This window comes from Tiliqua scincoides, chromosome 4, assembly GCF_035046505.1.
Source record: "Tiliqua scincoides isolate rTilSci1 chromosome 4, rTilSci1.hap2, whole genome shotgun sequence".
NCBI classification, from domain to species: Eukaryota; Metazoa; Chordata; class Lepidosauria; order Squamata; family Scincidae; genus Tiliqua; species Tiliqua scincoides.
The window spans coordinates 145,062,149-145,089,631 of record NC_089824.1 but is presented as its reverse complement, the minus strand read 5'-3'; the positions used below and the strand labels follow the sequence as shown (position 1 = coordinate 145,089,631).

Here is a 27,483-nt window from a genome sequence, read left to right as displayed (position 1 = left end):
GATGGAGCTTATATGAATAAATGAAGGTCTTGCAATAGTTCAAGGCCTATAAAAGGCCTTGCACAAAGCAAAGCTGGCCTTTCCTTTGCTGCCACTACTGCATCACAAATGTGAAACAACAAGCAGTGGAGGGAGCCCTCATCCCACAGCTCATGCAAGAGGTTGAACAGTTGCCCACATGCTGAGAGCAGTTGTGTAGGGCCAGCACGGGCTCCAGCAAGTCTCCAGAGGGCCAGAGGCTCACTGGAGACTGGGGGCACCCCGCGGGCTGGATTGGGAGTCCCCGAGGGCCGCAAATGGCCCCCGGGCCGGAGTTTGGGCACACCTGCCCTAGATCAAAGAAATGTTCAACGTTAAAGAACCACTTGCTCCCACATTATCCTGCCCACCCACTAAGATCATCAAGGGTGGCACTGCTCTATGTCCCTTCATCTTTAGAGATATGATGGAACATAAGATAGGGCCTTCTTGGCTGCAGTAGCCAGAGTACAGAACTCCTTCGTCCAGGAGGTTTGTCTGGTCCATGTGTAGGCAAATTATCATAGTGGGGAAATACTGTCATCTGTCCAAGAGCTGCAGGGAGATACTGCGAATTGTGAATAGCTCTAGGCTCTTATAGGTGGGATCTTCATATCCATGGAGTATCCATTCCCAAACCCCCTGTGGATACTGAAAAGCCACAATTTTCTTGCCATCTGGGCTCCAAACGCAACTGGAGCATTGCTCCAGTCACATCTGGAGCCTTTCTCAGCTTTTAGCAAAAACCAGAAGTTGCGTTAAAATGGCTCCAGGAGTCATTTTGAGCCTTGGAGAGGTCACGCACAGTGCTGTGCAGCCTCTCTGAGGCTCAGAAAATCTCCTGGACGCGACCAGAACAAGGTTCCAATTGCATCTGGGAGATCTGCAAGGGGGGGGCATCCAAGGGGCCCAGCATCCACAGTAAGGCAAATCCGTGGATGCTGGATCCGCAGATAAAGAGGCCCCACCTGCAGTGCAAAGCAAAGTCTACAGGCACTTTTAGTAGCAAAATTCCTCCAATTTTTAAGTCAGTAGTAACAAGCGGTAGAGATCTCCTTGTTATTTTCAGCTGCTGACATGATACCTGTGGAGAAGGGAGCAGCTAGTGTACACAAATGAAATGCATCCTCTGGTACTTAGGAATTATTGTTCTCCTAGGAAGGATATAATGATTTCTCAGAGGACATCTCAGTTAAGTATTCCACCTTATGCTAGTAATTAGATACAATGCATTTTATAAACTGTGCTTTCTATTCACTTGAATTCATGAGGTAACATAATTCACTGAATTATGAACAGCCTTTGGAACGCACAATAGTTTTGCTCTGATGACCTCAGCGTTTTCTCGAACTTAATACAGAAACCTATGAAGGATCCTCCGTCAGTCTCCCAATGAAGGTTCTGGGAGACAGAAGACTAATGCATCTATAAGACAGAAGGCTAATGCTTTTAGAAGACAGAAGGCTAATGTTTCATTTTTGATGTATGTTTTGTGAAAGCTGAAGTCAAAGAAATGTCTCAGTACTCACTCATTAGGTGTGTCCTTTTGACCGCAGAACTGTCCATAGCTGTCAGTGGGGTAGGCCACTTTTCTGGGGTCACCATGTACCCAAGCTTTAAAAAAAATAAAAAGGCATCATTGCTATTTCACATTTCATGTTTTCCATCTGGCGGGTCTGCTACGAATTCAACTTTGCTAGCCATTAAAATGCACTGCCAGTCATGTACCATTTTAACCTCTCTCAATAGCTACTGAAGATTATTGATTTTTCTTAAACAGTAGACTTTTTAAATGAAAAAGTATGGATGAATAGACAGAACATAACAAATTTCTCTCTTCTATTTTTTTCTCCATTAGCATATGCCTGGCTTGCAGCCAAAATATGAGGTAATGCACTTAGAGAATAGCAGTTATTAAAATGAGGACTGGGAGGAATTACAAAAGCTTTGTTGGCACAATGCCATGGAACATTACTGAGCAAAACCAAACTGTGCCTTCTCTCGCGCTTCAGAGTTTCCTTCTGTACACTGGATCATAAGAACCAACTAAAGCATACTTTCAGACTTCAGTTTATGCATATCAGTTTGAACTTGCTCTTATATCACTGCTACACCCTCATATTCCTCTCAGTTTTGTAGTGTTAAATTTAGAAACACTTAAAAGAAGATTTTCGCCAAGGTCAGTGGCACAGCAACCCTCCAGCATTAGAGTGACAGAGCACTATGAGACAAAGGGCACAATCCTAACCAGGTCTACTCAGAAGTAAGTCCTATTTTGTTCAATGGGGCTTACTCTCAGGAAAGTGTGGTTAGGACTGCAGCCAAAGTAGGAAGTGGCTAGTGGCTGCTTAACCCATTTCTGCCCAGCGCACAGGTGTACACATTTGATCCCTATTGTGTATATGAAACACTGGGTAGAAATGGCTTAAACACTGGCCCTTGTGCTCTTAAGGGGGGGTCAGTCACCTTCACTGACTTTCAATGGCCAATAGTTGCTTTGCAAAGTCTGAGGGCTATTTTTTCACATTCATTTAACAGAATATTAAAGCATCCTTGATTCATCTTATCTCAGACTCTTTTTATAGCATCCGTATTTCTACAAAATCTTGTTGAATGAGGGTAGCATAGTGGCTCAGAGAATGAGCTCCAAAGCAGGACCTTTGAGGTTCAAATATTACAGCTGCAATAAGCTTGTTAGGCGGCCTTACGTGAGCCACTGTCTCCAGCTACAATGTGGTGATAATAATACCTGAGCCTTACAGGGTCCTTTGTCAAGATTATATCCAGGTAATACATGTAAAGCACTTGGCACACTCAAAAAGCACTATACAAATCCTAAATATTATTACTTTTTCTATCCAAAATTAATGACTTTGAATTTTTCCAGAACCATTATGTAATTAGATCTTTCAGACAGTGCGTTCCAGTTCTGGATCTTCCTGTAAAATAAGGTCACACTTCAAAAGTTATTCACAAGGAGGAATCAAAACTTACCTCTGAAATGCTTGTGAAGGTCATATAATACAGTTGGCAGAATCAAGGTAAGCATATGAACTTGAGAGAACAGATCCAGAGAAAGCAAGCTATTTTCCCAGCTGTATTCCACAATTGCTATTAGCGTTACCCTTTGTTGTGACTGGAGGTTTTTGGTCATGTAACTTCACTCAATTATTTTCTGCTTCCAAATGTAGCAATAATTTAACAGCACTTGAAAATTAAAACCATTTTGAGTATAGATTTGACAAGCGTCAATAATTCTGGTAATATACATATTCAAAGGATAACAGAAAATGTCACTATCATGCATTTTCACATTTAATAAAGGGGTTGGACACTTTGCAAAAAACTGATCAGCTGGAGTCTCTAAAGCTGAAAAACAGACATTCAGAAGACAGCAGTGTATGACAGACTGTCAGAGAAGAGTACCAAGAAAGAAGGTACGCTGATGAAGGGGAGTCTAGTAGTTACCGTGCATTCATCCCTTCCTGCTCTCTGCTTTCCCTCAGAAGCTGAATGGGGAAAGACACTGAGTGGCTTGTATCCACTGCCACCATCAGAGGCTACAGAAACCAGGCAGAGGAGGACCATCTGAGAAAAACCCCTCCCAGGACAACACTGAACCCCAAACTCAGGATGAAGAGATGTGACAACACACTGAAGTGCCCATGAACATGGACCAGTCAGACAAAAAAACCAAAATGTAACTATCTTATTAAAAGTTCAGAAGCAAAAGAATTAAACAATTTAGGGGGAAAGGTGAGCAGAAAAGTACAAACAGGCTGATGGGGAAAGCCTGATGAGCACAAAGGTGTGATCAAATGGATGCAGTAACCATTAACAGCCAGCAGATCAAGCAGAGATGCTGCTCAAGAACAATGCCCACAGACATCCCCCACCTCCAAACGCATTGACCAGGAATGTTGGCAGGTTGGCTTGGGTTAAAGTTGGTAGATAACGCAAAATGAATTAATTCTCTGATTGTCTCTAGCTAGAAATGGTTCCTAGCTCTAGCCACTTACATTTGTCCAAGGAACCTGGGTCCTCTGAACTTACTTGAGAGTGAGTGGGTTTGTGTCCCATGTATAAGCAGTATATCCTGGGCAGAATACACCCACTTCCTGAATGCTTAAACATATAAAGCTTTGGTTTGATTATGTCATCAAATTACCTCACTGGAGGAGTGGAACTTTCCTGGTTTCACCATCCCTCGCCTTTTCCTAGACCCTTTTCCTTGGTTTGGCTGTCCAATGGCAGAGGCAGGTTATTTCTAGACAGAATAACTTCTGCAGAGAGGTGAGCCTAGATGTGGTTGGGGTGATAACAGTGTTGATAAAGGTTGCTGATCTTGCACAGGAGACTGGGGAGTTAGAAGTGTTCAAAAACAAAGGAAAATACAATAAAAGTAGGACATTCATCATACTGCTGTCCTTTATTGTAAGCAAACAATTCTCCATCTAGTCCAGTGATTTCATCCCTTCATCCTCACGGTACACTGGCCACACTTGACCACTAATATGGTCAAGGCACACCATCAGTTTTTTTGACAATTGACAAGGCATGCTGCGCTGCCAATGGGGGGCTCACATCCCCCAATGACCCTACTAATAAATGACCATCTCGCAAATTCTCATGTCACACCTGGTCCAATCGTGGCACACCAATGTGCCATGGCAAAGTGGTTGAAAATGGCTGATGTAGTCTGTTAATATTGATATCCAGGAGAACATCAAGTTTTGAGTTTCCAGGTTTGTTTTCAAAGTGTTGTGCAAAATAAACATTTGAAGACAAGTTCTGAAAACCTGTCATGGCACTTCCATTCTTGGAGAACATTCATATATATACGAGAAATTCTACAGTAGTTATTTTCCACTGTATATATGTGAAAGTGCTTACAGGAGTGGAGTAATTTTCTCATTTTTTTACCTATATAATGACTATTTGCCCCCACTAATGGGGCTAAGTGGTGATTCTGTTACATTTAGCAGGGGGGAGAGCAACCATCCCAATTCCCCCATAACACAGCATCACTTCCAGTGGCTGTTTGCTGGTGTTTTGTTTTGATTTAGATTGTGAGCTCTCTGAGGCAGCTCCTTCCTTTATTTGGCTATGTAAACCACTTTGCGAACATATTTCCTGAAAGGTATAAAGTAATATTTTTATCTGCAACAGTAATAAAATATCTGGTCATAAAATATCTAGGTATAGGTAAGATAACAGTTAAACAACTACAACAAGCTGCACTTCTAGGAACATTGAACATTATATGGCAATATCTCACCAGTTCTTAAACTCTTGGGTAGAATTCAAACTAGTAACCAAAAATCTCAGTCCAAACATCTGGTGGGTTATGACCACTGAGAATAATGATAATGATGATGATGATGATGATGGGTTCAGGAATAATCCCTTCAGGTAGAAGGAAGTTGGCTGTATCATGTCATACTGTGATATTTCTCACTCAGGAGGGTTCTCTGGTGCTACAAGTCATCTCGGTATTCAAGCTACTTCTATGTATTACTGCCTGCCTAAGAGAGTAAACTCTAAGGACACTGACCCTAAAAGAAGAATGCTATGGGCGCAATCCTAACCAACTTTCCAGCACTGGCCTAGCCACAGTGGGGCCCCAAGGTAAGGTAACAAACATGCCCTTACCTCGAGGAGGCCCCCTTGACCGCCTCCCCACTGCAGGATGCAGTGCACATCACACGGACACAGCTATGTCAGTGCTGGAAAGCTGGTTAAGATTGTGCCCTATGTGACAATAGTGAAACAAGATCTAGACGGATTCAATACGCCTGCAGTCACACAGCATACCACAAAGCCAAAGCTTATCATCAGAAACATGACCTGAACACATTAGGTATGATCTTTCTTTTTAAGAATGTGTGGTACCTATCTTGTAATTCATGGATTTGTATACACTTCAGCGCAGAACAAAATGCAGAACAGGATGCTTCCTTGAGCATCTCCAGTGACTTTATCTTTAACACAATACCATGCAAAGACACATTTCCATGATCCTTTAATGTTTTCCTGTATCTACTACAGAAAAAAAGAGCAGATCAATTTTGGCAGCTGACATTATATTCCTTTAATCTCTTGTATATACACTGCAGTTTCTGTAGCATCTTTCTGTCTTCCTTTTTGTTTTTGTAAATATTTTAAAACTACAGAATGAATCAATTTTTTTCTCTCCCTTATGATCATTATTCACTTCCTACTAGTACAGACCAGCAGGAATAAAGCTCATCATGTGAGATCTAAAGCAGTCCTGCAATGTTAGTTGCAAACTGTTAACACCTGCTGTACAGATAATTTAAAATTAGCCACAACTGCAAATAAGATCTAATGCTAAATGGGAGTTTTTATCTGTAATTAATGCCCCAATCCTACCTCCTGCCACGTTACAGCATGCAGCCACACTGATGGAGGTGTGCTGCGTGCTGTGGTGGTGGGGTGATTGGACAGCCTTCAGGAGGTGATATTTTTTACCACCCCCTCCCACCCCAACCATAAGCAATCTTCTCTGTCTCTCCCACTGGGTCATCTCCAGTGGAGTAAAATCAGTCCAGCTGGAAGACCAACTCTCTCTCTCTCTCTCTCATATAACCTATGCCTGTGCAAACAGAGGTATTTACAAGTATGCTTTCACCCACAGCCACCTAAACTTCAGTGCAACTGGTCATACAAGTTACAAACAAACATTGCCTTTTCCTCATTTTTTTATGGGCTCAATCTAGAGGGGAGGATGGGACTTGCACCAGCCCTTGACAGTTGTGAAAGTGCAGTAAAGCACTTTCGCGCCAAGTCTGGAGGAAGGAGGCCAGTGCAAGCCCTGCTTGACAAGCACAGAAGGTAAGCCTGTGCCAGCCGAGCTCAGTCAGTGTGGGAGTTGAGGGGGGCATGAGGAGGGCAGGAGGGAGGCGTTTCGGGGTGGTGGGAGGGCGGGTGGTGGAAAGGCTTGTGGGAGGGTGGGGGGAGGGCCAAGATCATGGGCAGCCCAGGACAGCTCCAAGCTGCCTGAATCTGCACCAGCGCTTTCAGTGCTGAGCCACTTTCAGCCCCAACCTGTCCTGGATGCGGGGCAGGCCCACCTGCTCCAGGGCAAATTAGGATTGGGCTGCCCATCTCTTAATAAATACAGTTGTGCGCCACTTCACAATGGGGATGCATTCCCGCACCCCCATTGTCAAGTGACACAGGATACTAAACAAAGGGCACAATCCTAACCCCTTATGTCAGTGCTTTCTAGCACCGGCATAGCGGTGCCAATGGGACGTGTGCTGCATCCTGCAGTTGGGTGGCACTCACAGAGGCTTCCTCAAAGTAAGGGAATGCTTGTTCCCTTACCTCTGAGCTGCATTGCCCTTATGCTAGCGCTGGAAAGCACTGACATAAAGGGTTAGGACTGCACCCAAAGTCTTCAAAGCTGAAGCGCACTGCCTCTGTGGGGCTCAGAAAAACCCCTAAGGTGAGAGAAGCATAGCTCCCCTCAGCTTCGGAGGCTGGGGGGGAACAGGGATTGGTGATGGGTCATCGCATATTTGGTCTGTCACTGGTTGGAACGTTTTAACTCGTGCACACCTGTATTCTTCTGGAAAACTCTGTCTCATGGTTACTGTTAGCCTAATTAGAGGCACTTTGTTGTTGTTTGCACCACTGTTCAGTCCATGCCCCCCAAAACAGCGATTCACTGCACTCTGGCCTCTATTGTTATAAATTGCAGCAGCTGAGTTTAATTATGAACCAGGCAGACCTGGACCCGAGGTTGTGTGTGTGTGCATGCATGCATTCAATTGTGTATGAGAGTACTGTTGGCAATACAACACACAATCTAGAGCCCAATCCTATCTTCCTCCTCCCCCCCCCCCCCGCTGGTACAGCCACACTGAAAAGCTGCACTGTATCCATTGGGAGGGGGACAGATCAGGAGGCACTGGAGGGAGAAAGGAGATTTAAATCCCCTTACCCCTCTGTAAGCCTCCTGATCCTCAGTGGGTCTCTTCGGACCTGCCATAAGCTCTTTAGTCTAAGGAGAAAAATGGGAGAGGGAGGTTGCAAAAAGAGAGAATGAGATTCAGCACATACCATTGCCACCAGATTCATCTTCTCCCGCAGCCTCCTGTTCTTCCCCCTCCCCGCCCCTCCCACCACTTTACCCTGCGCTTGGTTGGCAGCCATTTTACAACAGCAAAAGTCTCTTCCACTGTCACGTGACAGCCCAATACAGAATAGGATTGGGCTGCTAGTCAAACAAAACATTTTTCTTCCCTGCAAATAGTTCCAAACTTCCTCAGATACATATTTGTCTGGATAAACATCATCCAGGAAAGGGGAGACTCCATAGCTCAGTGGTAGGACATGTGCTTTGATATGCATAGTCATAGTCAGCTCAATCTCTGGAATCACTAGGTAGCATGGGAAATACCCCTTGCCTAAAATCCTGGAGAACTCTTGTCAGTCAGACTGGATGGACCAACAATCTGACTCTGTGTAAGGCAGCTTCTCAACACGTGTGAGCCCAGCAGGTATGGATATACCCTGAAATAATGTTCACACTGACTTCTTCCAATCACCACAATCATTGTAACTGCCAGATTTACAGGTTCTGTTCAGTGGCATTGCTAAGGGGGTGCAGAGGTAGCAATTGCATCAGGCAACAAGCTTTAGGGGGGCAACAACCTGAACCTGACACTAGTGGCCAAATTTGTGAAAACCTTGCCATTTTTGAATAATGCCATCAGGTTATTTACCATTTGATACATAATTTAATGCAGAATGCAATGAAACAAACAGCATCAAAATATCTCTATTCTATCAAAAGTTATAGCCAAATAACCAGAAAATAAAAACACAACTGCATTATGTAACAAAAACTGAAATTTTCTTAACTCAAAACTGACCAATAAGACTGATTGTTCCGAGAGCCAATTAGGTCTTATTATTATACTACAGGGAACCAATAAGGTGTTAAGCCATTTCTGCCCAACGTTGCGTATGCACAACAGGATTCAAATGTACACACCGGTGAGCTGGGAAGTAAAGGGTTAATATGGGGGGAGTCTGGGGGGAGACAGCAGAGCTGCTGGGGGGTGGATTTTCCCCCATTTTTGCTTTTTTAAAAGCCCAGGTGTGATGTCCCTTCCAGGACATCATTTTGAGCTTGGCACTGGGCTACAAGATCATTTGCTATGCCACTGTTGCTGCTCATCTGAATGTATACCGTGTGAACCGCCCTCCAGTCTTATTAACACATACACAGAGTAATCCTCATGCACTGACAGTACCATTTCAAGCTTCTCATGGAATTTTACAATAAAGGAAGTTCAGCTGGCAATCCACCAAATTGATCTGGGCAGCTGAAATCAGGTAAAATGAATAAAATGCTTGCCTATGACAGTGGTGGACCACACAGCTCACCGGCCTGGCTCTAGAAAACCCAGAAGTATCCTTGCAGCTCTGAAATTTTGTTTCTGCCCTATGGATTCAACAGGAACAAACAAGTGTTAGATTGACCTAATTTAAGGAACACAGTTTTCTTTGTTGAATGCTTTTCATTCTGCATTTACAAGCACACTTCATTTACAAGGCAGGGTTTTTTAGCAAATACATTCATCTTCAGGAAGCTGTAAAATCAGCTTCCTTTAATTGGGAAACACATCTGCTGTGCTGATGCAGAGGCTAGAGGGGTTACGTCTTGACTGAACATAAGGAGAAATTACAGTACTTTTTAGGAGTTAGAATCTGATGAATATTATGTCAGAAAAATAAGGCAGGAGAGAGAGAGAGAAAGAGAACTTATTTGAAAACAAAACTCCACATGATACATATTGCCAGGGAAGAACAGGAACCCACACTGAAAGTAGAGCAGAGACTATCATCAACATTAACCTTAAAGCCCAATCCTATCCTTGAACTACGCCACTGTATCTCGATGTACACCAGCACAATTACAGCCCTGCCAGAGCAACAGTGGCCCTGCTGATGCAGAAATCCACCTGCCAATGGACATGCCACAGACCCCGGCACAACATCAGAAAAAAGCTGTGCTGACATAACCCGGATGCTGGTGCAGCCCTGACAGCAGAGAGGCCAAAATAGGGAGAACATCAGAGAGTAATGAGGGAAGGATGAGGAGGAGTTGACGTGGCCATATTGTAATTCCTTTAAGATGATGGACAGGACCCCAACACTGGAAAAATGATATACATAGGTAAGCTAAAGAAGGAAAGTCGCCACATATTGATACTGTATTTCTGTCTCCTGTGTGTATCGCACTCCCAATACTGACCCTTCAGGATTATCTAAATGTGTCTCTACAACAGTGGCTGGAAGCATTACGCTGGAAGGCTCCCAATTGAGGAGTAAACATGAAGGGAAAAAACTACTTCCTCTAATACTTAAATGTTAACTGCAAATCAGTTGGCTATCAGAGCCAACAGCACTCTTGCTAAGGATAGCTTAGTGCTATTTTTGTTTTCCTTTAGAGGTACATTCTTTAATATGTGGAAATATCTGCCAAATTATGTTTATGGCTTTTTAACACTAGCAATTTACAAATGCAGTGAAGCAGGTAATGGACACATGATCCTGAATGTATACATATGGGGAGCTGTTGTATAAACATTCATGGAAGCACTGCGGTAATGTCATGAAGTTTCATTGAAACTCTTTGACTATGTAAGGAACATTTTGTTTACTATTTCACGTGTGGCCTTCTGCCCCAGTCGTTAATCCCCCTTCACATATCTGAATGCAGATCAGAATTTACTGATACAGAAGACTCCACAAAAAGAGTTTGGGACATGCCGGAGAGCGTCTGAGCTGAGGACTAAGTGCGATCTCCAAATTCTCACTGAACAAATAACTTGAGTATACTAAACAATTGTAAAAATTCTGCTGACAGGAGCACAGATGAAGCACTATCAACAATGTGAATTCTTATAAATAGAATTTTATAAATTTACAGAATTATATGAACAAAAAGGTTTTTGTGATAAGCAGACACAATTATTTAGGGCATGAAATTTTTCTTGATAAGTCTATGTGGAGGTGCAAGGTGTAGAGAAGGTTTGAGTCCATGCAAGAAGAGCTACGTCAGAGCAACTATATACAATATATTTTTGCCAGGTCTAGAGACATACAAGGAACTCCCTACCAAGGCACAACGGGGCAAAATTGCCCTCCCTCAGCAGAGCACTCAGGAGTCCAGGAATACAAGTTGTGGTCCATGTAGGAGAGGAGCATGACCACCTCTTCGTCACCCAACAGGAAGCAAATGGAACCATGAAATGTCCATTTGTTTACTGGGAGATTAGCCCACAGAGACCCTAGCAACCAGTGCTGTCATGATTGCCATGTGCTGTTAGTAAGAGCTAAATAGCCCATTACAGAGCCTATTCCGTGGCGGTGGTAGCAGCGAAGAGATCGTTCTTCTCTGCTACCATTGCGTCTGCTGACAACCGTACGGCAGAGCTGTTCCGTGTGCTGCGGGGCCTCCTCCATCAGGCCCCCCCAGTAGACCAGGAGAAATACACGGTCAGCCGCTGTGACGTGTTTGCGCAACATTTTGCAGATAAAATCTATCGTATTCGTCACAACTTGGATGCCACATTGACAGTGTCTGACGATGTCCCCTTGGCAACTGCTTGTCCTGTGTTGTGGGATTCTTTTCAGCTTGTACAGCCTGAGGATGTGGACAGACTCCTTTGGAGTGTGAGGCCATCTGCCTGCCTGCTCGACCCTTGCCCAGCTTGGTTGATAAGAGCTGCCCGGGGTGGGCTGGCTGAGTGGACAGGGAGGGTGGTCAACTCTTCCTTGATGGAGGGGACGTTACCACTCGCTTTGAAACGGGCAGTGGTTCGCCCCCTCCTGAAGAAGCCCTCCCTGGATTCCACTGTGTTGGATAACTACCGGCCAGTCTCCAACATCCCGTTTCTGGGCAAGGTAATTGAGCGGGTGGTGGCGTCCCAACTCCAGAGGGTCTTGGATGAAGCGGATTATCTGGATCCTTTTCAATCTGGCTTCAGGCCGGGCTTTGGGACGGAAACTGCCTTGGTCGCCTTGGTGGATGACCTACGCCGGGGACTGGACAGGGGGAGTGCGTCCCTGTTGGTCCTGCTGGACCTCTCAGCGGCTTTCGATACCATCGACCATGGTATCCTTCTGGGCCGATTGGCCGAGTTGGGAGCTGGAGACACTGTTTTGCGGTGGTTCCGCTCCTACTTGGAGGGTCGGTCCCAGATGGTGGTGCTGGGGGATGCCTGTTCGACACCCTGGCCCTTGAGATGCGGGGTGCCACAGGGCTCAATTCTGTCCCCCATGCTATTTAACATCTACATGAAACTGCTGGGAGAGGTCATCCGGGGGTTTGGAGTGGGGTGCCATCAATATGCCGATGACACCCAGCTCTATCTCTCCTTTCCTCCAGACTCCAGGGTGGTGGTTGAGGACCTGGAGCGCTGTCTGGAGGCAGTGAGGATCTGGATGGGGGCTAACAAGCTGAAATTAAATCCGGATAAGACAGAGGCTCTCCTGGTTCGGAAATCCTCGATGCAGGTGCTGGACTATCGGCTTGCACTGAATGGGGTTGCACTCCCTCTGAAGGAGCAGGTCCGCAGCTTGGAGGTCCACCTGGACTCGCAGCTGCTCCTGGATTCCCAGGTGGCGGCTGTGGCTAGGGGGGCCTTCGCTCAGCTTTGGCTGGTGCGCCAGCTGCGGCCGTACTTGAATCGTGCAGACCTGGCCACGGTGATCCATGCCTCTGTGACATCGAGATTAGATTACTGTAACGCGCTCTATGTGGGGCTGCCCTTGAAGACGGTTTGGAAACTGCAACTAGTGCAGAATGCAGCGGCCCGTGTGGTTACTGGAGGTAGGCGGTTCGACTCTGTCAATCCGCTTCTCCAGCGGCTACATTGGCTGCCCATTCGTTTCCGGGCCCAATTCAATCAGCAAAAGAATATGTTTCAAACAATACTACAATACAATAAAACATAATTTTAGAGTCACCAGTTTTTAAATTCAGAGTTGAAAAATAGAAAACTCCCAACGCCTCTGAAATGAGCTCTGCACATTCTTTTATCAGGAACCTCATTGTAACATGTTTTTTTTTTCCTTCTTCTTTTGAATTACACTGTTATTTCATATCTTGAGCTCTTCTTATTCAAATTCACTGATTTCCTCTTGCATGTACTGTATTTTGAAGGATTTGGTCTGAAAACTTATATGTGACAGCCACTGTGCTGAAACTAATCTGATCTGGGATTGCATGCCTGGATGGGAGGATACCTGGAAACCCCAGATACGCTGCCTTGAGTTTTACCATGGAAGAAAGGTGGGATATAAATGCAATTAATAATAATAATAAAAATACATTAGATTTCTGAATCTGGCAATTAAAAATATTTTCTTAAGAAGCCAGAAAAAGTAAATGTTATAGACCAAGTGCTACTAAAAATAATTTTACTAGATGCTAAGTCACCCACATTGCTCTATGGGTCAGTGTAGCCCAATGACAGCAAAGAAAAACTCCTGTCATCAATACTTCTGTGGCTTATAATAATTCAAGACCCAGCCATCAAGGAAGTAGGATAGAGATGGTCTATTATCATAAAACACCAACTTTGATTTTGCAAGAAAGTTTTATTATCTTTATCTACACATTGTTGTTTGAAATCTTTCTAAAATGAGCAAGATCCAAATTCATCAGTTGCACAGGTGTAAATGCTACTCAATCCAATCTGAGTTACTGGTTGGTTGGCAACCTTCAGTCTCGAAAGACTATGGTATAAGCCTACAGCACCTGGTATTCCCAAGCGGTCTCCCATCCAAGTACTAACCAGGCCTGAACCTGCTTAGCTTCCAAGATCAGACAAGATCAGGCATGTGCAGGGTAAAGGTAGGTTTTCAACCAGCAACATCTTTCAATCATTAGACAGTCCCACTGTTCTAGAGAATATGCAGTTCCCCAGTCCAGCCAAACAATACATGGAATGATGAGACACTTCATATATATTCATAGATTAGGACAAACTCTCTCTCTCTCTCTCTAACTGACTTTCTTTTTCCTCTACAAGAAGCCAAAGGACAGAAATATATGGTTCCTATTGGGTCATGAGATGCTTTAGGCACAACTCATGACTGCGAATTGATTTATACTCTATTTTCCCTTTATATGAACTTTACTGACTCTCATGCATTTTGAACAGGACAAGTGCCTGGAGTCTATCCAAGGCTGATCTCATCTTTCATTTAAAATAAAGGATAAGGAAAAGTGTGAAACAAGAGAGGATGATAGTAATAAAAAAAAAAATAGCCAGCATGTGAATGCTGCACAATATCCTGGGTGTTTTTGTATGTATGGAAGGAAAAATCTAAATCCTAGAATCTTTCCAATTTAAGATGGAAAGATTTCATCCATAGGAAGGGAAGGAATGATCACCCTAAAAGTAAATTGATCCTGATGTGGGATTGGATAGGTTTTGCTAAGCATTGCAGGGAGTGGTTTAAACAGAGCTTCTTTCTTAACAATTAGAGCATGCGTACTGTAGCGTATGTGTACCGATGCCCAGCAGATGTAAAGCTGGCCCTATTGTCTGTGACCAGTGCCTGCCGGGGAAAATGGAACTGGCCAAGCATTCCGTCATTATCTCCATCACTTTGTGACAGATTCACACAGTATATGTTTTTTGGGAAATCTCACATACTACTAAACTGCTGTGAAGTCCTAGCCAGAGGATTAAGAGGAATTTATGTAGTGCTGGAAGAAAGTACAGGGCAACAGGAAGGTTTCGCAGTCCAGAAACGATACACAACTGCAAGCTACCAAATGTCTGCAATTTTCTGCCAGACTCTAATTTTGCCAGTTTTCTGACAAATCCAGCATCCAAAATGGAGAACTACAGACCACTTACATAAGTGCTAACACAGTTAAAAAATCTGCTTCATAAATGAAGGGTTTGAAGAGCAACAAAGAATCGGTTGTGTAGGATATTTATGGGTGACAAAAGACAAAAAATCTTGTCCTACATGGGATGCCTCAGGAAAAGCACCTTGGCAATCCAATGCATGTTTACCTCAGAAAGCATCATTAAAAACCATTTTCATTGAAAACAGTGGGACTTCTTCCAAGTAAACATGAATAGGATTGTGCTCTCAGTCTCTGCTGGATGTTCTTTCCATCTGCTATGACCATGAATCTATATTCTTACGGAATGAAAAAAATTCTTCAGCACTTATGGCTTGATTCGGCCTGATAGTTTTGTCACATTGAACCTGTTGCCAAATCCCAGCAAATTCAGGGAAATCTGCAGAAATCAGGAGGAGTGGATGTGTGTGTGGCAAAGTAGTCTTAAGGATGCTAGTTTAATGCGATCAAAGCCAAGCAGTGCTTCTTATATGGGCAACAAGTAAGTTCCAGCCCGAAGGAATTGCTGGGCCAGGGATGAAGCTATATGTTTTATGAATATTGAACATTCTTCCATTTCAGAGACAGTAAACAAACAGATAATTTATTTCATCCTGCTTTCAATTTTGTTTTCTTGTCTGAATGGAGTTGAACTAACTGGAAAGGCTATGCTGCCAGTTTGCTGCTGTCTCTCCATTTTGAGTTCTGCTGTGAATGGAACCCTGGTCATTACAGAATAAAAATGTAGGTTGTAATGTTTGCTGATGGTTCTGTATTGCTATTTTGCGTTCTTGACTTGTCCATTTGGTAATGGAGATTGGTTGCTGGGGCCAATTCATGTATTTGTGAGACTTGATTCCCTGCAGTCTGATCTTATGCCACTCCAGTAGTAACTGTAGAGCAGAACCATGCAGACTGGAGAATCACCAAACTCCAGTCCCGGATACAAGAAGGAACCACATCATTTGGTTGGTAACCCACCGACAGGAGTAGGTCTTGAGCACAGGAAAGTGAATTCATGCTAGTGCCATTTCAGTAATATACGAATCAGTTATCTATGTGCATCTGGGAAAAAACAACTGTAGTGAAATAAAATTCAGAGACAGCAGAGTTCAAACTCATGGTAATGGTTTCTTATAGCATGGGTAAGAGGCAGGAAGGAAATGGAATGAAGGCAGCAGAAGCAAGGACTCACTCCTAAAAGCCAGCAGTAAAGAGCTTCTTCTGGATTAAGAAACTAGCCTAGACAATTTCCTGAAGGGGTACACAAAAATGTTGACCCACAGTGGCATTAGGAGGGTTCTACATTTCCAAAGCAGATATATTTCTAACAGTAAGTTTCAAATTAAGAGACCGTACACCATCCAAGAGGAATACGGTTCTAATGCACAATTAAAGATAGACAAATCAGAACCTTCTACTTTACTCAGGTTTTTAAAAAAATGTTATTTTATTTGAGAGGAGTGGCATAACAATGGTGCATTTGTTTTATTTATTTGTACAGGTGGTGCCATTCCCAGAACCCCAGCAAATGCTGAAAACCGCAGATAAAGAAATCAGTAGTTCAAGGCACCTTTTAACCCTCTGAAGATGATCAGAGCTATACTCTGGTTGCCTCCAGGAGCCAGGAAAGTTACGCACGTCCTTTAAACATCACTTCCAGTTTTCTCATAAAACCAGAAGTGACCTTCTAAGGTAGAGGTTTTCAAACTTCTAGTAAATCTCCTGAGACAAGTCTTTGTGGGGCAGGGGGTGAAGAAAGAGACATGATCCCTAGGATCACATCGCTAAAGGGAGGCGAAGGGGTCTGTTCTTACTTACAGAGGGGTGGTGCAAGCTGCAGGAGTTGTGGGAAGCCCCAGGCAGCCATCCACAGAGCTCCCTGAGTGTTAGAATGTTGCAAACAAAATGATTGGAAATCACTTCCTGGTTGTTATTTCAAAACCAGAAAAAGTTCCCTATCACCTTTTTTCAACATTCTAACACTCTTGGAGCCCTGCGAAGGGCTGCACAGGATTCCCTGCAACTCCTGCAGCTTGCAGCAGCCCTCAGTAAGTAAAAGCGCTCCCATTAGCAATGCGATCCTGGGAATTGCATGGCTCCCTTCCCCTGCCCCTTAGCGGGGCAGAGGCCAGGGCTCTTATGCAGGGACGTCATGATGCCCCGGTTTGAGAACCACTGTTCTAAGGCCTCCTAGGGGCCTAAGAAGTCATTCTGAGGGTCAAGGAGGCTGCACCCGACCTCCCTGGTCCTCAGATCAGTCTCCAGAGGCTTCCGGCTTCCCGCTCTGAGCCAAAACTGTGGATAAAAAATCCACAGATAAGAAGGCTCAACTTGCAGTAAAACACTTGTAAAATACTTCTTGCCATTTAGCTCTTTTTTAGATTCTCTAAGTTGTATTTTCTAAGCAATCAAAACGCTAAGTAATAAAGATTTATGAGATATATGAAATTCTGCAATGAAAATTATCTCTTTGAAATTGAAAACAATAGTATAAGATACGATGGGGTTATGTAGATATTTATTCCTATGAGGAAGCATAAAATGCATCTGTTTCAGTATTTTCAGATCTGCCACATTCATTAATTGGCAATTAAATGTTTTTAGTGGCAACTAACTAAACTTATAACTTTACTGACAAAAAATTTTAGATCCGTTTGTGGACGTTAGTCATTTGGAACTTCTTCAAGGTTCCATTGCCCAATTCAAGTACACTTCAATGGCAAACACTACCAATACCCAGTTACGTAGATGAAATACCAAGATATTTTTGTAGTTGCAGAAACTTGATACAGGTGAGCTCCACTTAACGACAGGGATACATTCTCTGATCCTGGTTGTTATGTGATTAGGTGATTAATTGAACATTCAGTCCAATCTATTGCCAATGTTGTGTAAACAGACACACCCTGCCAGACACTAGCTGGTTGCACAGGCTGCTGGAGATAGATTGCCTCTTCTCTGCATTAAGAACCTCTCTGTTGTGTAAACAGACACTCTGCTGCAGGCTATGGGAGACAGGATTGCCTCATTAAGAGCATCTTTATTGTGCTTTGACCATCGTCATATATACGACCCGTCCTTAAGTGAATGGTTGTTAAGTGGTGCACGCCTGTATTTTCATACGTCATTTGCATGATTGTTGAAGAATGGCTAATAGGTACTAGGGCAGTACAGAGAAACCTTGAGAAATTATCCAAGCAAAACTGTGATGTGGCTTGTGTGATGCAATGATCATATATTACAGTAAGACAAGGAATGTGCAGTCCTTTCTATTACATTCCATTATTTGCATTCCTTATGCAAGATCAGTCTTCCTTTTTGTTATCTGACATAATATTATCACTCTGTGCTTGTACGGTACAAAAAAATGGTAATAAGAAGATAAACTAAAGATTGCTGAACACTTTCTCTGAAATAAAGCCAGCGCTGGATTGCTAGAAAAGTACAGCATCGTATTTAAAGAAGAAGGGGATTCAGTACACATCTGCTAAACCAGGGATGTCAAAAATACAGCCCGCAGAGCCATTTCGAGTGGCCCCCAGACTTTGGGTGAGATCTGGGGCTGCCTGAGATCTGGGGCTGCTCCTCGCTTGCTCCAACTGTGACCAGAACTCTGCTCCAGTCGCGACCGGAAGCAAATTCTGAGGGCTGGGAACACAGCCTGCAGCATCCCCAACCCTCAGAAAGATGTTCTGAGGCCCCATAAGGCCTTGAAAAGTTACTTCTAAACCCAAAAATGATCTTTCAAGGCCTTATGAGGCCTCAGAACATCATTCTGAGGGCCAGAAAAGTCACAACCAGCGTCCCTAGCCTTCAGACCTCCCTCCGAGCGCAACTGGAGCTTGCCCGCAGCCGGAGGGAGCATCTGACGGCCGGAGACACCATACGCAGCATCCCCAGCCTTCGGACCTCCTTCCAGTTACAGTTGAAGCAAGGGAAGGTGGGTCACCCTGGACTACAGTGGCAGGCAGGTGTGGGCTGGGGGAGTGCCATGGGGGCTTGGCTGGCGGGCGGCTGAGCAGGCAAGAGGGGGGGATGTTACAGGTTAGAGGCAGGAGAGCCTGGGGTGGGTTAAGAGGAGAGGGTCTGGGGGGGGCTGAGGCAGAAGAGAGAGGCTGCTTGGTGGGTAGAATTGGGTCTGGGGTGAGGTGAGGCAGAAGAGAGAGGGTGTTTGATGGGGGTTAAGAGGATGGGATCTGGGGTGAGGTGAGGCAGTAGAAACGGGGAGGTCAGCAGAGAGAGGGTTCTTGACTGGAGTGAACAAGAGAGAGTCTGGGGTCGGGTGAGGTAGCAGAACGAGGGCAAAGCCTCAGATTTAAAAAAAACAAAACAAGAAGTGACATCACTTTCTCTTTTGAGGTCACTTCCGGGTGCCACATTTGGAGTTCGGCCCTCAGCAGGTGCCATAAATCCAATGTGGCCCCCAGGTTGAAATGAGTTCGACAACCCTGTGCTAAGCACAATGAATGTACACAGTCAGGAGTGGCATGACACAGAACACTGCCTGATACTGTCACTGGTCCACTGCCTCTGTGCTACAAAGAAAAACTCCCAAAAACTTACTGAGCTCCTCACGCTGTTGTCAAACCTGGAAGTGTTGGACATCCAGTTTTATTTACAGGGATAGTGCAAATGAAGCAACTCCTTTGTTCATGCTGTCTCTGTAAATAAAACTAAAAGCCCCGCATTTCTGGCTTTGATGACATGCAAGGAGCACATAAGGAGGGGAATGATCTCACATAAGTGAGCAGGAATCAGATCATTGTGACTGGCATCACAATGAAACCACTGGTGGCAGGCTGGAAAGAGGAGGTGATGGCAGACCCCGGTGAAAGGCACTCTGAATCTGCTGCCCCCTCAGACCTCTTACCACCTGCCACTGATGTAACTCACATCAACTGGCCTCATGGATGGGTTGGCTCCATACAGGGTAGCTGAACATTCACAGCAGCTGCTGTTTGCCCTCAGTTATGGCCAAACCTGACTAAAGGGGCTGCGCCTTTGTTCCTCTCTTATACGTATACAATGGGACAGTGGGGATGATGCCAAGTGATGATAGCATGACATGTATTCTTTGTATTAGAATTTACAGCAGAACATAAATAGATATGGAGCAGGAGTAAATTTTTGCATGCCTGCTGCCTCCCTGGCCACCAGAAAGCCTACTAAGGCCTTCAAAATGCGAGAAAACTGCACTTCTGGTTTTCCATGAAAAACCAGAAGTGCCGTTTTTCAGGGAAGGAGGTGGTGGCATTTTGCAGTCCTGTGCCCCCAGGTGGCACCAGGGCCAGGTCTGCAATTGAGTAGGAGTAACCTCCCAGGGCCAATCCACCAACCCCCGCCTCATCTCCTCCCCATTTCTCCCTCTTCCGGCCCATCCAACCCCCTCCAATTCTATCCCTGGTGCAGGACTAACCTGCTTTAGCAGGCCTCCATCATAGTGCCAGCACACACATGAAGGTCCTGGCCTCACTGCCATTGCGCCAGTTCCATGCACTGCCACAAACCAGTATATGGCACTTTTATGACACCCAGCGCCGGTGAAACATGAATTCTGCAGGCACTTTCCTTGGTTAGGATTAGATTATAGGTTTAGGATATGACGGATGTTGCGCCTGCATCCATGCATCAATGGCACAGCACTGGAACGTGATTGGACCGTTAGATGCTTCTTGAGGAACATGCCAACAGTTCTGCACTCCACAGTTAAAGAAACAACCTCTTGTGTTTCCATATTCATTATCTGCAGAGACTCTCAGGCCACACCTGGAGTATTGTGTCCAGTTCTGGTCGCCACATATCGAAAAGGACATAGTGGAAATGGAAAAGGTGCAAAAGAGAGCGACTAAGATGATTACTGAGCTGGGGCACCTTCCTTATGAGGAAAGGCTACGGTGTTTGGGCCTCCTCAGCCTAGAAAAGAGACGCCTGAGGGGGGACATGATTGAGACATACAAAATTATGCAGGGGATGGACAGAGTGGATAGGGAGATGCACTTTACACTCTCACATAACACCAGAACCTGGGGACATCCACTAAAATTGAGTGTTGGGAGAGTTAGAACAGACAAAAGAAAATATTTCTTTACTCAGCATGTGATTGGTCTGTGGAACTCCTTGCCACAGGATGTGGTGCTGGCATCTACCCTAGACGCCTTTAAAAGGGGATTGGACAAGTTTCTGGAGGAAAAATCCATTATGGGTTACAAGCCATGATGTATATGTGCAACCTCCTGATTTTAGAAATGGACTATGTCAGAATGCCAATGCAAGGGAGGGCATCAGGATGCAGGTCTCTTGTTATCTGGTGTGCTCCCTGGGGCATTTGGTAGGCCGCTGTGAGATACAGGAAGCTGGACTAGATAGGCCTATGGCCTGATCCAGTGGGGCTGTTCTTATGTTCTCTCTAGCATTATAAAGAATGTGAAGTATTTAAAAATACAACACTTTTTCTTACTTTTTAAAAACTTAATGATAATTGCTAGTTTTTGTTTTTTGCTTTTTTGTGTTTTTTTGCTACAATTACAGCCTTTTACAATTACTGTAACAGAATAAAATTACTGAGCCATGGTAATTCTTCCGCATTGTTTCATCTTGAGGTTTTTTTTCCTATCAATATACCCATCATTTTTATTTCCCCCTATAATTACAACAGTCAACTAATGTGAGCAGGTAGCTCATGCTTTGTTTCCAGGAAAGATGTTAAATGAGCGTAATTATCTTTAATTGGAATGACCATTTAACTAAAAGCAACATTTGCTTCTTCAGTAAAGGAAAAGTTACTTTCAGATGAACAGGTTAAGGTCGACTATACACGTATGTACTTACCCACAATTCCTAAAGCAATGTAACCCAGGATGACCAGTACAAAGATGACACAGCAGAGAACGTCTGTACAATGCCTGAAGATAGAACATATTAAGCAATTACAAACGTGTCCAACAAAACAACTGTGACCCAAAATAAAATCCACTTCTTGGCACATTATAGGTACAAACTGCATCTGTTCACAGCCCATCCATTGGCTACCAATTCATTAATCTTCCCCAAAATCTCATTTGCAAAGCCATATGCCTGTTGTGAGCCAACAGTTTCACTGAAAGAAATAAACAATCACAATGCCAATTAAACACACGCAAGGCCAAACTTCAATATCTGTGGTCAGAAAAAAAAAGGAGTAGACTGCATCAAAGGATTTGTTTCAAGAATCCATGGGCCATTTAGGATTTAGGCACTACTTCAGGCTAATGCATGATCGCTCTCCACATGCTGACTGCTTTTTATCTCAACCCACATAAGCTTTCTGTGAGTGGGGAAATTGTCTTGCATCATTTGCCATGAACAAAAACTGAAATTCTACACAACACTACTCAATCTACACGGAGAGTTTCCAAAGGCATGCAAAATTGCTACCTTGATTCCTGCTTTGATCACAACCACTCCTATCTTGTGGAAGACTGCTTCGGAAGGTCTCCCCCAAGTTCTGAGAATGATTTGCCAGATGATGCAGGGAGGTGTGATAAGAAGTAGGTCTGCTAAGGACTCACTCCTTGCACAGTGCTTAGAGTCTTCACCTCTTCAATAGTCAAATTTTTCAAGTAGTGGGTGGTAAGGGATGGGACCAGTTTTGTTGATCCACGTGAGCTCAAGCCAGACAAAGCATTTTCCTCTAGCATTATGAATGGAGTGGGTCATTTCCATGTTCCACTCTAACCCAGACCAAAAGTGCAGCAATTCCATATAAAAATTCCACACGTGTGAAATTTGCAGTCACACATTCACTGCAGTCTTTGGTTTTCTTTGTGGCGAGAGCAGTGGTAGTCCCTCCTCCTGCACTGCCAATCATTCTCTGGCAGACTTCCTGTGTCTGTATGTATCCCTGAAGCACTTGCAAGCCAAAAGGGGTGGTCTCCCCTCCCCCCCCGGTTTGCCCCTCTGGGGCCAGAAAATGTCCTGCTTTTGCCAGTGACAGAATTCAAGTGTTGTTTTCTGTGGCAGCATGCATGGCAGGCATGGGATCTTGCCCCAAAGCAGGTGTGGGGAAATGTTCACCCAAGCAGCCATCCTTCAAATCCACTTTGATATTTCTGGTTCAAGAATTTTAGGTGTTTGTAAGCAGGATTCACATGCACATGTTCACCTTAAAAGACTCCGACATCAACATAAGCGACTGCATGAGTGAAACAGCCATCAGATATCATATGACACAAGGGAGCTTTCACATCACTTGTCACTGCTTCAGCTGAAATTCAGTAAAGTCAGTTCTCCAATGCAGCTGACAATCACTGAGAGCCCAATCCTATCCATGTTTACTCAGAAGTAAATCCCTTTATAGTCCATGAAGCTTACTCCCAGGTAAGTGTGGACAGGACTGCAACCTGAGGGCACAATCCTAACCATGTCTACTCAGAAGTAAGTCCAATTTTGTTCAATGGGGCTTACTCTCAAGAAAGTGTGGTTAGGATTGCAGCCTGAGTGTTACAAGTCTTAACACTACATGTGGTAAATGCATGGGTGAATCAGCCCCCAAACACTCTCGTGTCTGGGGGGAGTTATATCTTCAAAATCAAGACAGCGCTGACAGGGACATCCCTAGGATCACTCAGTGTTGCCAACCAAGCTGAAAATCATCACTAAAGTAAATCCACAAAAGGAATATTATAAAGATAGTCACTGGTAAAATAAATGAGGTAGGAGAGCTGGTGAAACTGTAAAAGCAGAAAAGGTGACAGAGCTCATGAAACAGCAAAGGAAGACCAGTATTTTTTAGCACTCTAACTTTCAGCTAAGTGGGTCGTGCTGATACAGTTCCTTATCTCTAGAAATAAGGATAGGGGGCTGGGGATAAGAATAGGCCCTCAGTTTGGCTGTACTTGTCGTAAGAGGCGACTAAACAGCCACCGGGTAGATGGGACTCGTCAGCCTGGGAAGGCAGCTCATCTGAGAGAAGGAAAACTCTGATCCCAAACCTCCACTGCCTTGTGGCTACATCCAGATATGGAAAAGGCTTCAGGAGTCAACCTCGAGGCAAAATCCGGAGCTGGAGTCCCTGAGGCAGTTCATGGCTGAACACAGTCACGTTCTGGCAACTCCTGCGACACCGCTGGATCCAACCGTATTGGCCTCTGCCTTTCCATGGGACCATTTCAGCGACGTGGAGAGGGGGGATTTGCTGCATGGGTAACAGCCTATCCTCCATACCTACTTTACCCAGGCTTCACGCACTGGAGAGGACACTCTGTTCCAGAACCACCATTCAGAGCGTGACACCATAGTCTTCTGAGACTGAAGGATGCCAACAGTGGGACCTCAGTATCCACTGATTTGGTATCTACTGGTTTGACTCACCACTGATACCAAGGTCCACCTCTAAATGCTTTGTAACAAGGAAAAAAGTACCAAAATCCAATTTCTCACATTTATGCTGTTAAATAATTATAATTTAATTCCATCAGATTCCGTTCTTCACCCATCTAGTAGCCGAATGCAATATAGCGTCTATGCCAATGCATTCTGGGTCAACGGTGAAGGGGCAAGAAACCTGGAAGTGGGTCTTTAAAGATATTTTTCCATTGATTTGGTATCCACTGATTTTTTTATGCACTGAAGGTTCTAGAATGGAACCCCAGTGGATAATGAGGCACAACCTGAATATACTTTGCCTTTACAACATGTCTATATTAAGGATTCCTCCTCCCCAATCCCTATCCTTACCTTTTTGAATGTCAGTGTCACCAAGGATTTCAAGATCTGGACTCCATAATAAACTTAGCGTATTTTTCGCTCCATAAGACGCACTCCCCCCCCCCCAAAAAAAGTGGGGGGAAAAGTGTGTGCGTCTTATGGAGCAAATACTGCAATAAATAAATAAATAAATAAATAAATAAAAACTCCGCCTCAGCCCTGGCCCCGCCCCGTGCCCGCTCACTCTGCTCTGCTTCCCCGGGCAGTCAGAGGCTACTCAGAAGTAAGTCTCATAGTTAGTGGGGCTCACTTCCAGGAAAGCGTGGGTGGGGTGGCAGTCTGCCCAAGCCCGCTTGTCTACTCAGAAGTAAGTCACAGAGTCAGTGGGGCTCACTCCCAGGAAAGCGTGGGTGGGGTGGCAGTCTCACTGTCCAATCCTGTGCATGCCTACTCTGAAGTAAGTCCCATTAGAGTCAGGGGGTCTTACTCCCAGGAAAGCCTCTCTCTCCCCCCCAAGCCTGGAGCATCACATCCTCTCTCCCCCCAAGCCTGGAGCATCACAGACTCTTGCTCCCCCCCCAAGCCTAGAGCATCACAGACTCTTTCCTGCCCCCCAAGCCTGGAGCATCGCAGCTTCTCTTTCCCCCCACCCCAAGCCTAGAGCATCACAACTCCACTGCCTTGTGGCTACATCCAGTTATGGAAAAGGCTTCAGGAGTCAACCTCGAGGCAAAATCCGGAGCCGGAGTCCCTGAGGCAGTTCATGGCTGAACACAGTCACGTTCTGGCAACTCCTGCGACACCGCTGGATCCAACCGTATTGGCCTCTGCCTTTCCATAGGACCATTTCAGCGACGTGGAGAGGGGGGATTTGCTGCATGGGTAACAGCCTATCCTCCATACCTACTTTACCCAGACTTCGCGCACTGGAGAGGACACTCTGTTCCAGAGCCACCATTCAGAGCGTGACACTGTGGTCTTCCGAGACTGAAGGATGCCAACAAGTATGTAGAAATACATTCCTGTGCTATTGCATTCAACTAAAATATTTTATAGACTTACACTCTGACCTATTTTTTTCTCTTGTGTTTTGTTTTCATTTTGGCTTGTAGTTTTGTTCTCTACTTTGAGAACTTATTTGAGAAGAAATGCAGGTGTCAAAGCCTCCAAAAACACATAAAATTAAAAAGGTCTCTAAAGAATGCTCAGTTCCACAAAGCAATGATACCTCTGAGAGCTCTGAACTGCAGTATCTCACAGAAAACATACAGAATCAAAAATAATAACAATCCTTTAGATTGCATAGTACTTCCTTCAAGAAAGTGATGGGCATTGCGAAGTTACCAAATATGCTTTCAGTTACACTCCACAAAAGATATTGTGACTAAACCCCTAAAGCCCTGGAGAGGTCAACTTGTGGAAAAAGATGAGATGAAGGGAAAGGACAAAGAAGTGAAGAATCTTTCATCTTGGCTGCTGAAAGTAAGCCCTACCAACTTCTCCTATTCTTAAAGTCTATAGCAAAGATAGCTTACACCTTTTAAAGCTTATCTTCACATGCACACATAAGGCACAGCAATTTCCCATCTTTAAATGAACATTGATTTCACATGGACTCTGATAGAAAGCAGGCATACTATGGTGGAAGCTGGATTCTGGGATTCATAGCATAGCATCACTGCGGAAGTAAACTATTGCCCTTCTGCTCATGCATCTCTGTGGTGCCAGGGTCCAAGGACTGTAGACACCCAAGGGGCAAGGTTTTAAATATTCAGTGTGACTGGCAATGCACATTCACTGGTGAAGGAAAATAGATGAACTATGAATGTGGGTTATTCACTTTAAGCTACTGTTTGGCAGCAGTTGTTTCAGAGAAGGCTTCTCGATAGCAAAGCGAGAGGGGGGAAATGGTTAGAACTGCAAGTACTGCAACACGCCGCGTAAACGGCTCTCCCACTCACTGCCACAGCAATTCCAGGCAGTGACAGCAACACGCAGGAGATGCTGTTTGGTTCTGTGAGCGCCTGTGCATTGCCATCACTGCCCAGAATGGCTCTGATGGCAAGTGGGGAGAGCCACTTACATGGCACATTGCCGAGCCTGGGGTACTTACCATTTTGCCGCCCCCCCCAGCTATGCCATTGTTCCTATTTGGAGAGTGTTGCAGTACAATGACATTTATGCTACCCATGCTGATTCTGATAGTCTATCTGAGCTAGCAGTAATCTACTGAAGAGGGTAAATTGTGAGGATTCAGAGCACTGATCAGCACAAAGCATTTGGTCTCAAAGCACCCTTAATTTGGCTTCAGTCAAAGTCATTGCTAACAAAGTGGAGTCCTTTTCCCCTCCGGTTATTCAATAGGGTGCTATTTTTTTTCAAGTTACTATAACTTACAGAACGAGAAAATGGAGTCATGATCAAGACATTCTCAACCTATTTCTGTTGTAATAATTGGCACAGTTATCTTCCAATGAGTACTCAAACTACAACTTTTATGTTGTATGTCACAAACTAGTGGGATCACTGCACACAGCAGAGGCTGTATTGTTAGAGAAAGATACAGGATGCTTGTGTCTATAAAGCTGCAGTAACAGCTGTTTCAGCAAAAATATTTGAAATATTTGGAGATGTGACTACATATTTTAACTCCCCTTGCTGGATTCCAGAATGCCATAACAATAAGCTATGGTTCAAAGGAAAAGATACATACATAGGCAGATAAACAAGTTCATTATACTAATTGGGTTGAGATTATAGTACTGTATGGTTCACTGTAGGTACAGGATTAATGATCATAATTTTTGGCATTTTGAGATACCGGTTACAATTACACACATACACAATTTATATATAAAATTTGATATATC

The 27,483-nt window shown here is 44.3% G+C and overlaps 1 protein-coding gene across 4 annotated transcripts in view; it reads right to left on the bottom strand.

Annotated features, from left to right (window-relative positions):
* Nucleotides 1-27,483, bottom strand: part of SLC44A5 (solute carrier family 44 member 5) — a 219,231-nt gene that overhangs the window by 53,058 nt on the left and 138,690 nt on the right. For all 4 annotated transcript variants that reach the window (XM_066622821.1, XM_066622823.1, XM_066622820.1 and 1 more), the window contains exons 3-4: nt 21,758-21,831; nt 1,548-1,632 (exon numbers count right to left, since the gene is read on the bottom strand). In XM_066622821.1, coding sequence (XP_066478918.1) covers nt 1,548-1,632; nt 21,758-21,831 — 159 coding nt within the window. The remainder of the gene's footprint in view (nt 1-1,547; nt 1,633-21,757; nt 21,832-27,483) is intronic.